This window comes from Exophiala viscosa (assembly GCF_022695815.1).
Source record: "Exophiala viscosa unplaced genomic scaffold EDD37scaffold_2, whole genome shotgun sequence".
NCBI classification, from domain to species: domain Eukaryota; kingdom Fungi; phylum Ascomycota; class Eurotiomycetes; order Chaetothyriales; family Herpotrichiellaceae; genus Exophiala; species Exophiala viscosa.
In genome coordinates this window covers 3,420,008-3,433,306 of record NW_026944354.1, presented here as the reverse complement: position 1 = coordinate 3,433,306, position 13,299 = coordinate 3,420,008, and the positions used below count along the sequence as shown (strand labels likewise).

The following is a 13,299-nucleotide window of genomic DNA, read 5'->3' as shown; positions in this document are numbered from 1 at the left end:
CCTGGGGGTGGTTGCATTTCCTGTGTTGACTGATCAATCGATCGTCTAGCTTATGTGGCTTGCTTTGCAGAATGCAAATATACCTCGCTTGGTGGTACGGCATCTCCGAATACAATCAACTCGTGGAGTGAGGCCGGATGACGAGGCTGCACACCCCTTTTCCGAGTCTTTGTCTGGTGAAGGCTTGGCATGACTGCAGGGATGTGATTGATGTCGCGATTGCTTTGTTTTGAGGTCCAACATCTCGTCGGCTTGCGTGTTGGGGTCAGAAAACAAGGAACGCGTTTGCTGGTCAGTAAAGCTTGATGCTCTGCGCCAAGGTGAGTTTGAAAGCCCTGTCAGCAATGCTCAAACAATATATCAGAGCGATCTCGCCTTGGCGATGATCTCTCCTTCTTCCCTATCAATACATATATGTATATATGTTATTCGTTGCTGGTGACGCAGAAGATACAGGTTGTGCTGACGAGACGGCACGTTGAAAATCTGTTGGATTACACCGAACAGCTGCACAATTCTCGTTTGTTCATATGGAAGGATGAGCCCTCATAGGTGTGGTGTGCTTTGGCAGCAGCGCCGTCAGTATCTCCATGACAGGTTCTCGACGTGGAACAAGAACACGTCTTCGGCGGAGGCGGAACACGTCAAGGGAGCTGCAGCGGCGGCATATCCGGAGGACCATTTCAAGCTCTACCAGAAACCTGCTGACATGACGCCGAAAGCGCGACGGATTGCTTTGGACGCATTCGACCATGTCAGGGATGTACACAACTCTCTTGCAACCGAGATCGATTAGATGAATATCAACCTATGTCTGAAGCAATGACATGTGGAGAAAAGAATCGGAAGCAAGACCACAGTCCTGAGTTCATTGCTCGGCCTTCACCTGACGAAGACCATGTCATGAATCTCCTCCAGCCATCAGCTTCGGGGACTGCAGCTCAGTCACATTTCACCTGCCAACCAGTACTCCGTCTTCAGATACGTACCTAGCCATCTCTTGCTGCGGAAGAGTAGAAAAACAAACATCAACACATACCACTTTCGTACAACACCGTCAAAATAGCTGGCGACAACATCTTCTGGGCGAACTTCTTCTTCGGCAAACTGCGAGATTGGTGGTATGCTGGACGGCAAGCACCCCGAACGATCAGTATCCCTCTCGACGCGACCCACGGTATCTCCGTTTATCTTCGACTCGCCATCATGGATGGAGGAATTCCTTGGTGCAAATCCTCAGAATGATACCATCGTGCTCAACGTTTACGTCCCCTTGTCGACAAGCTTACAACACCCTGTCATCACACCAAATGACTCGTCTCCACTACTCGACTTTGGAAAGGTGCCAGTGGCCGCGCCTGCAATCAACGCAATGAGAGCGATCCTTGGCCACTACGAAACACCGACTCCTGGGGACGCCTGACCAGATTGACCATCGACTATCCAGACGTGGAAAGTGACATGGCTTTCATGCAGCCTGTTGTCTTTGTCAATGCGGCCGCCATGTGGAGACGTTGGTTGGTAGTGATGGCTCGCATTCCCAGTGCCTAATCCGTCAAATTCCTAAAGCGGCTGTTACTGTGGCTCATCATTGTTCACATTCCCCGCGATTATACAAACACAAGCCAATCAACCCCATACAAAACATCATCTCCGCCGTCACAGTCACGTCGGTCTCTTTGTTCTCCACCTTACAAAAACGCCATCTCTTCGAGTCAATTCCTGGACCGATCCTGCTTCAACAAAACAACCGCAGAAGCATACATCGGCACGATGCCTAAACCAGTTTCTCTCGCCGAAGCGCTGGGAGCAACAGCTCCTCGCCGCAAAGGTGCTCGTAAACCTCCGCCGGGGTCGAAAGCAGAACTTGTCCTCGAGGCGGACCACCCATTCTGGAGTCTGTGGTTGGCTGGGGAAAATCGTCTCACAATAGATACGCAGAATCATATTGCCATCCACAAGGACACAGTCAACGCAATTCACGGACTCATCCAGGCTGCTCTGCTCGTCGTCAAGGATGAAAAATACAAAGACCACCCTAAGGTCAACGTCTTGGATCTGTATGCGACTGGGTGTGACCAGGCCATGAAGTCGGAAACTTTCCGCAAACCGGGCTTCTATTGCGGTGATGAACATGGCAACTACAATATGTACGAGGAGATGATGGTGGAGCGCGCGGCCGAAGCTGAGGAGATCAAGGTTCTGGAGAAGAAACTCCGGGAGGCCAAGGCAGCCAAAGTGGCTCGTATCAAAGGCATGGGCCACTCGGACTCGGAGGAATCTGAAGTATTTTACCGGGAGGGAGATGAACGTCCATATCTGTTAGGGAATGGGAATTCGTCGAACGAGGACGAGCTTTGATGTACTGGTAGATGGTACATGTACTTCAGCAAGAGTAGACTGGTATTGGTAGTCTTCTTCAATCGAACTTCACTTGGTGCAGGCTAATCTTCACCTCTCTCTGACAGCTCATACATCTCTTTTCCACTTTGTCATTCTGTGATACTTCTAACTCCATCACTTCCAATCTTCTCAGTACCCTCTCGGGCTATCACCAAAATCTCCTTACTGCATTTGTCGTACTCCCGGGTAACATCTGTGCTAAGAATCATGGCTACAAACAACGTAAGTATGCGCCGTTCCCTGTATGTTTATTACTGACAAGGGTCCCCATCAGGGCTCGGATCCCGGGCAGCTTCAAGAGCTTGCTACTACACCTGTGCGTAGCGTCGTTGTCCACTCTGCGGACTCGGTCGTGCGTGAAGGAGCACTCTATGCTTTGCTCAACAAGCCTGGACCTCCGGAACCCGCAGTGAACCTCATCTATGAGCTTATTGAGGTCTGCATGAAAGAAGGTTCACCTGAAGCACACAATGTGAAGCTAAAAATTCGGGATGAGCTTGAAGCCCTTCTGAGGGACAAATGGGGCAACTCACTAATAGTTTCGTTCATGCGCTCTCGCGGGGCCAGATCGAGAGTCAAGACACGGATATCCAAGGAAAGACTGAAGCTGAAGGTCAAGGCGTTGGCCGGAGAGCTCTCCAAGAAGGCGAGTCAGCTTGAGTCGACATTGAATGCTTACTGCATTGATCAGGAGGATCCCTCCAATGGTGGTGACCGCACAGCCAGCCACCCCCGCGAAGGTATTGCACGCAAGCGAAAGCGGGAGGACGACCTTGACAAAGAGTTCCAGGAGCTTGAGGACTTGAAGTGGAATGGAAGAAACTCCGAACCGAGCTAGATACCGGACATCTTCTTGAAAATCCTTAACTTACGAAAGGTACTGCGAAGAAAGCAAGCTGCTAAAGCTGGGCTTACCGAGCACTCTGGTCAGTGTGTTGGGAAGAGAAGAGGTGTTGACAGGACGCTCAGGCTCAGATGCTGGTTATGGCCTTGGATATTGTGCTTGGTGACAGCATGGTATTGCGATAGTTACACATCTTCTTTCTACTCATCCCGTGAACTCACAAGTCTCGGAGGCCGTCGTACTGAGTGACGTTCAGATCAGTAAATATCAGACTTCACTTCAACCTTACTTTCATGTATCCGTCTCTCAACATTCACCAAACAAGTACTCGTACTCTCACACTCTGATTTTCTTCTCTACTCTGTTGTGACTGAGCTTTCTAAGTAACTTCCACCACCAGGCAGCCTGAGCCGTGCACACCTAATTTCCAGAATCAAGAAACCATCGGGAGAGTCCTTTTCACACGATGGATCCAGCCATTCGTGACCTCTTCTACGAGCTCTTCGTCATCATCAAAGACCCGAAATCCGGAGAAGAGCAGCTCGACCTTGGCGTCAAGATCGCTCTCGAAATCCAAAACAAGCTGAAGACTGACCCTCAGTACACCACACAGCATCTGCCAGACCTCGACGCAGCCAAGGAACGGATTGGACTCAAGCTGGCCATGGAGAAGAGGGTCAAGGAGATCAAACAGACCATGGCAGAAGCCCTCAACAAGCACCTTGCTGCAGCAACCTGGAACGGCACCGGCGGCGAAGATGATTATGAGAACAAAGCGAGTAGGGACGCAGGCTCGAAGCGCAAGCAATTGGCGGTCGACGACATGGACGAGGCCTTGAAAGAGCTGGGTCGATTGAAGAAGAAGCTGAAGCGGGACACCCAGCCAGCGCCGAAGGGAGAAGTGGCCAATGTCAAGGTCGAGCAGAAGGCGCCAGGAGACGCAAATCCTGCCAAGAAGGAGCTCTCCAACGACACCACCACAGTGCTTGGGGGAGATGGAAATCCACCAGCAATGACAATGTCAACATTTGATTGGAGACCATTGCGGTATCTACCACCACCTCGGGGACTTCGCCCTTCCATAATGAAGTGGCCACGACCTTTGCCGGGACAACAAAGCCAGAACCCTTAGTGTCGCTGGCTCTGCTCTTGCACAATTCGAAAGGTAGCACACCACCCCGGGGAATCTTCCTGTTACACTCTGTTGTCTCAATCAGCAGATCCAGCGGAAATTGGGGGAAAGTGGAGCTGGGCTGAGCTGAAGAGTCCTCAAACAAGGTCATGGTCGAGTGTACCATAGAGCTTTGCATGGAAGGTTGGATTTGACTTCTTGTGTATGTCGGTGAGGGAAAATCCTGGAATATCCACATCTACATGCTGGGCTTGCGTTGGCTCCGAAGGACATATCACCCGAAAAAGAATTCACGTTGAATCACCATCAATCAGGGCGAAGCAAGATGTTTTATGTTCATAGCTAGGCTGTTCCCCCTTTGGATGAGCATCGCATATCTGACGGGGCTGGATATCTGCAAAAAGGATCTTGCTATGAACTACAGAAGCAATAAATCCATCTCAAGTTCGCGCATCACTTCTCGCCAGTCAACCCTTGTATCAGCTATTCCTCGTCCTTCGACGGCCGCTCTCGATCTTCGGACATCCCAAATATGTCTCAGCAGAATCATATAATTTGACATGTTTCTCCCAGTACGTGCAACCCTCTCAAGAAGAGTCACGAATTTGGCCTGGTCATCTTCTCTGTAAGCCTCGGCTGCAGCCACACAGACAGGCCATAAGGTGAAGCTGCCGCCGCATACTTCAAAGAAGGCCGATAGAAGATCGAGAACGGTGGTGACCAGATATGACAGTTGTCTAGGCGTTGTGTCATCGCAGACTTGGTAGTAATATATTACCGTGGCCGCTTGGAAGGCTTGAAGATGCAGATGTTCAGGATCTTGCACTAGGTAGTCGAGTCTTGTAGACAGGGCAAAGACTTCGCGTTGATACCTCATGAGCGTCCGGGTTAAGCGCAGAGGTATGGTTGCGAGGTAGCCGTCCGCATCGCTCGCTTCAAGCTGCTTTGCACAGGTATTGATGTCTGCAATCGTTTCGATGACAGAGCTCGATGTGCCCATCGTCCATCCGTAACCAGGATTACACATAACTTCTTGGGCCAAGACATCGCTATTGTCGTGTGCTTCGGTGTTTTGCGCAGCGTTTCCGTCGATGAAGCCCGTGGAATCCGCGCCTGTCTTGAGCAAGTGGAAGCTCTGAGTTACATACCAGGCGTCTGAAGAGTGTAGCCACGTTTTAGACTTCTGTTGGTGCTGAAGGAAGCTCCAGGCAGCCTGCAAGTGATGTCTCCAGGATTGAGTACTGCCGCGAGACAACTATGAAGTCAATCAGCAAGCTTTGTGACAGCTAGCATACCAAGAAATGGAGAAGATACCTCTATTAATAGGAAGGTGAGTACTGTCGTCAGTAATCCAATATAGTCTGTTGAGCCTTCCCGAAGATAAGCACGAAGTTCTGCCATAGCTGACGAATAATATTTTGACCCTAGTGCAAACATGGTGTCTTTATCGTAGCCTGTGTGGCCAAGAAAGAATGCAGCGTGAGCCAGTAGAGCATGTAGCAGATGGTTTCTGCCCTCCTGGAAGCTCGAGTGCAGAGCAATTGCAGGATACCTCAGCCATGGGTTTTGTGCTCCGTGGACGGGTACCAATGTTGGTGTTACCGCATTGAGATAGACACTGAAGAGGCTCGCCTGGGTAGACGTAATTCTGTTTTCAGCCCTAATCAACAGTGGGATAGACAGCCCAATGAGACCAGCAGCAGGTGCCGACTCGAGGCTCTGGTCTTGTGGGATGTCGCAAAATGACGAGAAATCCTGCGCTGAATTCTCTCGCGAATTCTCTACAGAGATACCATTGCCAACTATGGGTATGGCTCCACCGCACGCGTCTTCGCTCTCTGTGGCGACGCAGATTCCAGGAATCCTAGCATCGACCCGGGACGACTCTAGGAAGGCTCGGAACGCCGAAAATGGCAGACAAGACGTGAGATGTGCCTGGCCCTGGCAGCCAATGTCGCAGCCGCTGATGAGGCCGTCAAGTTCGTCCGAAGACAGAACAGGTTGGTTCTTCCAAGTCTGGTCTGCTTGCAGATTAGTACGGCTAGTTCTCGCATGAAAATTTGAGCTCACACGGCTCTAAAAAGCGTCTTCCGTTGTGTCGATACTTCCTCTGGTCGGCCGAGACCCACACCAAGTTTCGCTGATACCCGCTACATACCAGCCCAGCTTTCCTGCATGGGGTACAGAACGGTTCGAATCTGTCGCACTATAAGTGTTCAGTGGGTGTTAAGTCAACGGAATTTCATGTATTACCTTCACTTTGCGCTCGCGACACCGCCAACATCCCTTGAACCAGTCAGCACGAAGATGAGATCAGCCGCACAATGTGGGACCAACCGTGAACGTTCTTTGGTAAGTCCGGGAACGGCAGGGCATACCGAGGTCTATCACAGGGGCACCAAGTCCAACGATGTGTTCATCATGCTCTTCATTGACCACTAATTCGTGCTTTCGATAGTTGTCTTTGTCTCTGGCGCTGCTGGTAACGGCACGGCAAGGTGGACGTCTATCTGCGGCGATCCAGATGCGATACTGCGCCGTGACACACCTGTGACTGATCCGAAGTGACAGTGGCGGACACAGGCTGGAAGTCAGGCTCGACGAGATAGATCATTTGAAGATTTGATTCACCGAGGCAGTCCATACCGACGAAAGGGTCCAAGGCTCTGGCCCCTCTCTGTCAGCAAAGGGCGTAGAGTGGGGCCGCTAAGACGTCAACGATAACGATAAGGGTGTTGCAATATTTGGGATGACTGCAGCAATGACTAGCATCGATTGTACATTATCCTCCGGCTCATCCTTTTATGTACTCCTACTTTTAGATTGAAATGCCTTCACAACGGCCTCTGCCATGTCCCCAAGTGTGGAATAAGTCGCCCCAAGTTCAATCAGACCCTGCTGCTCCATCTCATCTTTGATACCACCCATAGCGGCGCTCTCCCTGGCTATCCAAACCCCGGGTCGGAAACCCAAAGCTTTCGTGGATATGTGATCAATGTCCAGGCTCTGCGCCACCAGAAGCATTTCATCCTTCTTGATCGAAAAGTCCGCCTCCAAACGCTTGACGACATAGTGATAGTTGTTTGGATTGGGCTTATAGGATCCAACCGTCTCCGCGGTGTAGATACCGTCCCAATGCCCGCCTTTCAAAGGTCCTGTCCGTGTTCTTTCGAAAGAAGCATTGTCGACATTACTGAGTACAAAGACCTTGTAATACTTGCTAAGGGTTTGCATCGCTTGAACGGTGTCTGGGAAGGCTGGCCAATCTCCTATGCTCTGTCCAAATGCTACTTGGTCTTCTTTGCTGAGTTTGGCGCCTAGCTCGCTTGCCATGCGTGCATAGATTTCCTCGAGGATCTGTGAATATGCGAGGGTCGGGTTTTCGTGGCCAACGGCTTTGTCATGCTTAGCGAAGGCGCGAAGTAACTTGGTACGAGACTCGGGCATTTCATCGAGACGATCGCTTGCTGACTCTGCTTTCTGACTCAAACGAAGTAGTTGTGGATAGATACCTGCCTCCCAGTCGATCAAGGTGGCATAAATGTCGAAGAACAGCGCTTTGGCCTGTGTCAGATCTAAAGCCATCTTGCGTTCTCTCTTAATGTGAACAGCGTCTGTGAATTGCAAGCAGTTTCAAATAGGAGAGTTGCGCGATTGTGAGTATTTGTTGCGGAGGCATGATACTTTAAGATCTTGTGCTGTGGAGAGGTTGTGCGGATACGGCAGATGCGGTTCCAGGCCCCTGGGGAAGTCAATAGCGACAAGTGCATGGACTCCACCAATGTTGCGGGTAATGGGGGTAATTCTCCACATAACGAGTTCTTCGACACCGACGATGTCCTGAAACAATATCTCTCATAGCGAGGGACGCCTTGAGGTTTTTTGGGGTCCCTTTGCGACGTGAACTCGGTCTTGACCGGGCGCGTCATGGGCCAAGGCAGTTTGGACGCTGTACGGCACGTTAATACTTGATTCATGTGCGATCCGCAACTACTTCATTGCTATGACTCTTCCAGAATCATCTTGGTGACGAGCACAAAGGACATATTTGTGCTTGTCTGTTTACTAGAGAGGGGTATTAGTATTTGCACATTTCCCATCAAGAAAGTATTCCTCACAAACTGAAATGTTACTCGAAATGTACCTTACCAGTGCTTGATATATGAAAATAAAGTATGTCCAAGGCTTGAGTGCTCATGGACAAGATATTGGTCGCTGATTTGCGGCTTAGGCCAGACTATTTCGTTGCGTGCCTCACATACGATCTGACGGATTGCTGCCTTGGAACTATCGAACGATGCACACATGATGGGCATTGTGCGCATTCCATTGCGCGGCTAGGCCAAGTGAAAGGCAAAGAGCACGTCTCTACTGCCTTACACAATTCAGGGCAGTGAGTGAAGTGGCCGCAGTGACAGCCATGTTGAAGGCAGTACAAAGGACAACTGCCTTGAATTGGCAAAAGCACTTCAAGACTTCACTTTATCTTATTCACCATGGCAGGCAGCGACCATTTCATTTCATTTCATCCGAAACAAAAGTCTCTTTCTCACTCTCTCAAACCCTCACTCTCTCAAACCCTCACTCTCTCAAACCCTCACTCTCCTGCCTTTTCTCTACCGCTCAGACACCATCAGTATCCAACGCTCACGCCGGTGCCATCGAAGACCAACAGAACTTCACTAACAGTCTCTTTGTCCATTGCCATCGAACCGCCACCAAACATCAACGTCCAGGCCTCTTCTTTTACCATCGGAAGGCAACGAACACAGAATGGCTGCTTCAGGGGCCTTGAACTTGGACGTCGTCTCAAAGCGATTGTTATTCGAACTCCAGGCGGCCCTCACTTGTGAACACCACTTCCACGACCAACGCCTCCTGATCAATCATGTCGCCGCTGCATTGTGTGAGCACATGATACCTCAAGTCGTTCCTTACTACCAACCAACCCATTTTATTCCTCGTGATCTTCAGGCACAAGCACGACAAGATTTGGACAAAAGATTGAAAGACATTCAGTATACCGGCTTGGTTGAGGAATTCGTACCGAAGATTTCAGACCTTCAGGAGTTGGGAGAGAAGCTTGATTTTGACGAAGAGAGTGCGTCGAGCGACCTGGAAATGAAAGTGGAGGAAATAGTTGAGCAAAAGAAGAGAAAGCATTTTGAACAGCTCGAGCAGAAACTAGATGAGATTGAGAATTGGCGCAAGAAGATGAGAGTAAACATCTTTGGAGATGCGGCGCAGGCGACCGTTGAAGATGAGGCACCTATCATCGAGACTCCTGCCGAAGACGTTACAGATGTCATTAGATCTTCTGTGGAAGACGTGACAGCGGTCATCAAAACTCCTGCTCCTGAGCGTCCACTCACCAATGCTCTACCAGCCACCGCAACATTCCCCACAGGCGGCTACACACCCACAGTGTCGTACCATTCGACCAGCACCAACGACGGCAACCAGGAGCGCTCAATATCGCCACTTGCTCGCTCATCGCCCACCATCGCGAGCCGCTTCGCCCTACCTGTTTCCACCCAGCGGTCAACCCACGAAGAAATCCTACGACTCGTTGGCTGCAGAAATTCTCCCAAGCCGAAGAGCTCGAGGGCTCCAGTGAGAGTGAAGGTTGAGCATCATGATGAGGAAGCCGATGACTTCTTCCGCCCGCTCTGAAAAGTGCTGTAAGCCGCATGGTTGGCGGGGCTTTAAGTGTACAGACGACAGTACGTGGGGTTGGGGCAGAGCGAAGGTGGCCAACAGAGCAGAGATCAGCGAGACTGTGGATTGAGACTGTGGGCAAAAGATCATTGTTGTAAGTCAAAGAGCGACACAGGCTTAGATGAACTTGAGCATTAGTGGTCAGCGGCGATGAATCAGCTTCATCCAGTACTGTATGTGTATCAAGAGCATTGCTAGGTAGTCCTGTCCGTCAGGGGGATGCAGTTGTCAGATATTTCAAAAGGGTGAATGACTTGTACAAGCAGCGCATTTCCCACGGGGACAGATCGTTTCCTGGTTTGATATCACCTCAATGCGGTAGTCGTGAGCCACAAGGTCGGATCTTATTACGCAGTCCGTCACAACAGCGAAAGGACTGAGATAAGTACCTAGGCGCTTGTAGCTCTGATTTCGTCCTGGTACTGTAGGTTACGACTACTTGGCTTGCGTAATCAACCCACCGCAGATTCCCCAATAGCAAATCAGCATCTTTACTGCGGACACGCCTTACCCGAGTTTTTTCCACTCCCTCAGCACATATCCTGTGGACGTAAACCTCCTTATGTTCTGTACATTAAAGTACTTCGTTCCCACGTGCTTGACATGATCACAGGGTTCCTGCATAGGTGTGAGATTGTGCGGCGGTGTCAATGTCCAGATCCCTGCAAAAACAGGTCGCCAACACCGCAAGGGGAGTTAGGTTTTTGGCGAAATTCCTTAGGCTTTTGCCCCGAAGATTTTAGGTCAACGCCGCCGTGGGCCCCGAAAAAGTCACAGTGGGTCGGTTACCGACTCATTGAACCAATACCTTGGTGTTGATGGGGTACTCTTCGCAGGCGAGACCTCCGAGGTACAAAAATCGCAACTTAAAAATTTCCGCTAAGTAGAGATATAGCAGAGTCGGCCTCAAGATGCACTGTCTGGATGGAGCCTGGAGACAAACGCCCGACGAGCCTGCATTAGCTGCAACTCAGTCAACAATGCGGCTCCTGGGATGTTTCACGTTACGGGCGCTCAATTCCCTCGGGGAACTGATCTAGGCCAGACCTCAACCCCCTTTGGGGCGCACTATCTCAAGTACTTGGGTGGAATCGAGCAAAAGTCTGTTAACACGAGGCCCATCGCGCTACACACTACGAGTGCCTAACGAGGACGTTGACCGCCCCCCTTTTCAAGATTCCATGGATCAAAATGTGTCAAGTCCCCATCTACCATGTTTCCATCCTTCGAGGGTTGCTTGATTGAAATCAGAGAACGATTTTCGACAGGGAGGGGCCCCACGGGACGACAACACTGCTATACAACCCAGTCGAGGGGGCGCTATGTTCTCAAGGAGCCCGGCAATCATCACATCGGCTTTAGCAGCATTTTTCGTCCTTGGGTACTTTGTCATCATCTTAAGAGAGGACGGGAGGTGGCCCTTCACATCTTCCAACCACCGACTGAGCGCCAGCCATGACTCGAAACACAACGCCGTGACACAAGGCTCGAGCGCTGGAAAGTCGATTGTGGAAGATGCGACCTTCATCACCTTTGGCGATCAGAGCACTTATCGCGAGATCTTCTCCGTCTCGACTTCACAGAAACGTTACTTCGAGATCAAAGGTTTCGAAGCCTACAACGCCAGCAACCCAAGCATTCTTCCGCACCCGTCGAGAAATGGGAGCTACATCGTCGTCACACAACGCGAGCGCAAGACGTTCGATACGTATCAGATGGTCTGCGAGGCCGTCTTTCAGAGCGACGTCCTGGAATGCACAGCTCCCCCGGTAAATCTAAATATGTCGCAAGTCCATGGTTCGAAGTGCGACGGACGAGCAAAGTGGCATAATTTTGTCACGGGCCCTCACGATGCACGAGTCTTTCAAGGCCCTGATGGTTCTTACATCGTCTACGGCTCGGCCTCGGACTACACCTGCCTTGGCCAATGGATCCAGGCCTTCCGTCCGCTGATAGAAGTCTACGACGACGACAAGGCCTCCGTTGCTTCGACGCATCCGGGCTTCACCAACGCCACCGAAATGCGCCGACCAGATCGCATCGCCTCCCCAATGGAGAAAAATTGGTTCACCTTCTGGGATCGCGAAGGCCAGATCTACGTCCACCACGACCTCGTTCCCAAACGAGTCTTTGCGAGACTAATCGCCGACGGCTCAGTCGGAAAAGACCTGGCGCCTTTTGCCACGACCGATGCTATGTGTTTAGACCAAGTTCTACCTCCATGCACGCGAGAACACCAAGTCGCGATCCATCAGGCCACCAACTCGTTGTCGATAACGCTTTGTAAGCGGTCCGACGAAAAGTGCTGGCCATCCGACGACAACACCTTCGTCATGGCCATTTTTCAGCAGAAATACAGCCAGCCCTTCAATCTGGTCTATCGACCGTACGCCGTCCTCTTTCGACAGAGCGCGCCATTTTCCATCTACGCCGTCTCTCAGAGATCGTTCTGGGTCCATGGTCACCGCGTGTTGAGTGGAGAAGAGGATTTCCTTGACAACTTCAAAAACAAAACTTCTGGTAAGGGTAATCGTAAGCGAGAGCTGCCAGAGAGCCCTGCCGAGTTCCATTTCCTCACGAGCATGAATTGGAATCTTCCTGGGGCGTCGTATCATGGTTATATCGACGATGTTATTATCCTGGGGCTTGGTATCGAGGATGAGAGGAGTGGCGGCATTGATGTTCTGGCGGGCGATCTGCTGCAAGACCTTGCATATTGCACAGGTGCTTAAGAACCTGAGTCAGTGTGATCTTCCGAAACTCCGCCATCCAACAGGGTACCTGCACACGCTAGTGTGGGCTTTTGGTCGGCATGAGGAAGTGTGCCCACATCATATCCCGATTCTTCGCAAAGCTCCCCCAGGTACACAACGTCACAGCCCGCAACACGCTACCGTAAGGAGCAGAATTTGGTTGTCCGGGAACATGGGTCCTCGCGTTACTAAGGTGTCCTGGAAATCCTTTCCCAGCCCGACATGCCTCTATGCCCTAGACCGAAGTCCACCTGGTGACATTCGAGAGTGTTCTAATCCCCCAAATTCGGTCTCCCGCAACGCTGAAGACCGTGGCCTCGGGTGCACACCTGAAAAGACCCAGACGCTGCCGGCTTTGATCATGCGCCCGGGTATCATTGTGGTCTTCCTGCGAAAGAAGTCCACCACGGCCTGTACCAATATCTGGGTTCGACGCAGGTCAATATGTA

The 13,299-nt window shown here is 51.0% G+C and overlaps 5 protein-coding genes across 5 annotated transcripts; 3 read left to right on the top strand and 2 right to left on the bottom strand.

Moving 5' to 3' along the window:
• Positions 1 to 3,713: 3,713 nt before the first annotated feature.
• EDD37DRAFT_647541 (uncharacterized protein) lies at positions 3,714 to 4,379 on the top strand (the record flags this gene model as incomplete). Its single annotated transcript, XM_062817893.1, has 1 exon — positions 3,714 to 4,379. The coding sequence occupies one exon, from the start codon at positions 3,714 to 3,716 to the stop codon at positions 4,377 to 4,379; it is 666 nt and encodes a 221-aa protein (XP_062673770.1).
• A 328-nt stretch (positions 4,380 to 4,707) lies between these two features.
• EDD37DRAFT_280761 (fungal-specific transcription factor domain-containing protein) lies at positions 4,708 to 6,986 on the bottom strand. The gene is made up of 5 exons (XM_062811061.1): positions 6,717 to 6,986; positions 6,633 to 6,665; positions 6,450 to 6,585; positions 5,694 to 6,400; positions 4,708 to 5,634 (listed from the first exon to the last, which is right to left on the bottom strand). The coding sequence occupies exons 1-5, from the start codon at positions 6,753 to 6,755 to the stop codon at positions 4,798 to 4,800; spliced, it is 1,752 nt and encodes a 583-aa protein (XP_062673769.1). The 5' UTR covers positions 6,756 to 6,986; the 3' UTR covers positions 4,708 to 4,797.
• A 146-nt stretch (positions 6,987 to 7,132) lies between these two features.
• On the bottom strand, positions 7,133 to 8,266 carry EDD37DRAFT_623622 (S-2-haloacid dehalogenase). Its single transcript, XM_062816117.1, has one exon. The coding sequence runs from the start codon at positions 7,962 to 7,964 to the stop codon at positions 7,182 to 7,184; it is 783 nt and encodes a 260-aa protein (XP_062673768.1). The 5' UTR covers positions 7,965 to 8,266; the 3' UTR covers positions 7,133 to 7,181.
• Positions 8,267 to 9,167: 901 nt separating this feature from the next.
• Positions 9,168 to 10,433, top strand: EDD37DRAFT_623620 (uncharacterized protein). The gene has a single exon (XM_062816116.1). It carries the CDS (start codon positions 9,294 to 9,296, stop codon positions 10,050 to 10,052), a length of 759 nt encoding a protein of 252 aa, XP_062673767.1. The 5' UTR covers positions 9,168 to 9,293; the 3' UTR covers positions 10,053 to 10,433.
• A 986-nt stretch (positions 10,434 to 11,419) lies between these two features.
• On the top strand, positions 11,420 to 12,829 carry EDD37DRAFT_656550 (uncharacterized protein; the record flags this gene model as incomplete). Its single annotated transcript, XM_062818838.1, has 2 exons — positions 11,420 to 11,605; positions 11,642 to 12,829. The coding sequence occupies 2 exons, from the start codon at positions 11,420 to 11,422 to the stop codon at positions 12,827 to 12,829; spliced, it is 1,374 nt and encodes a 457-aa protein (XP_062673766.1).
• Between the last annotated feature and the right edge of the window lie 470 nt (positions 12,830 to 13,299).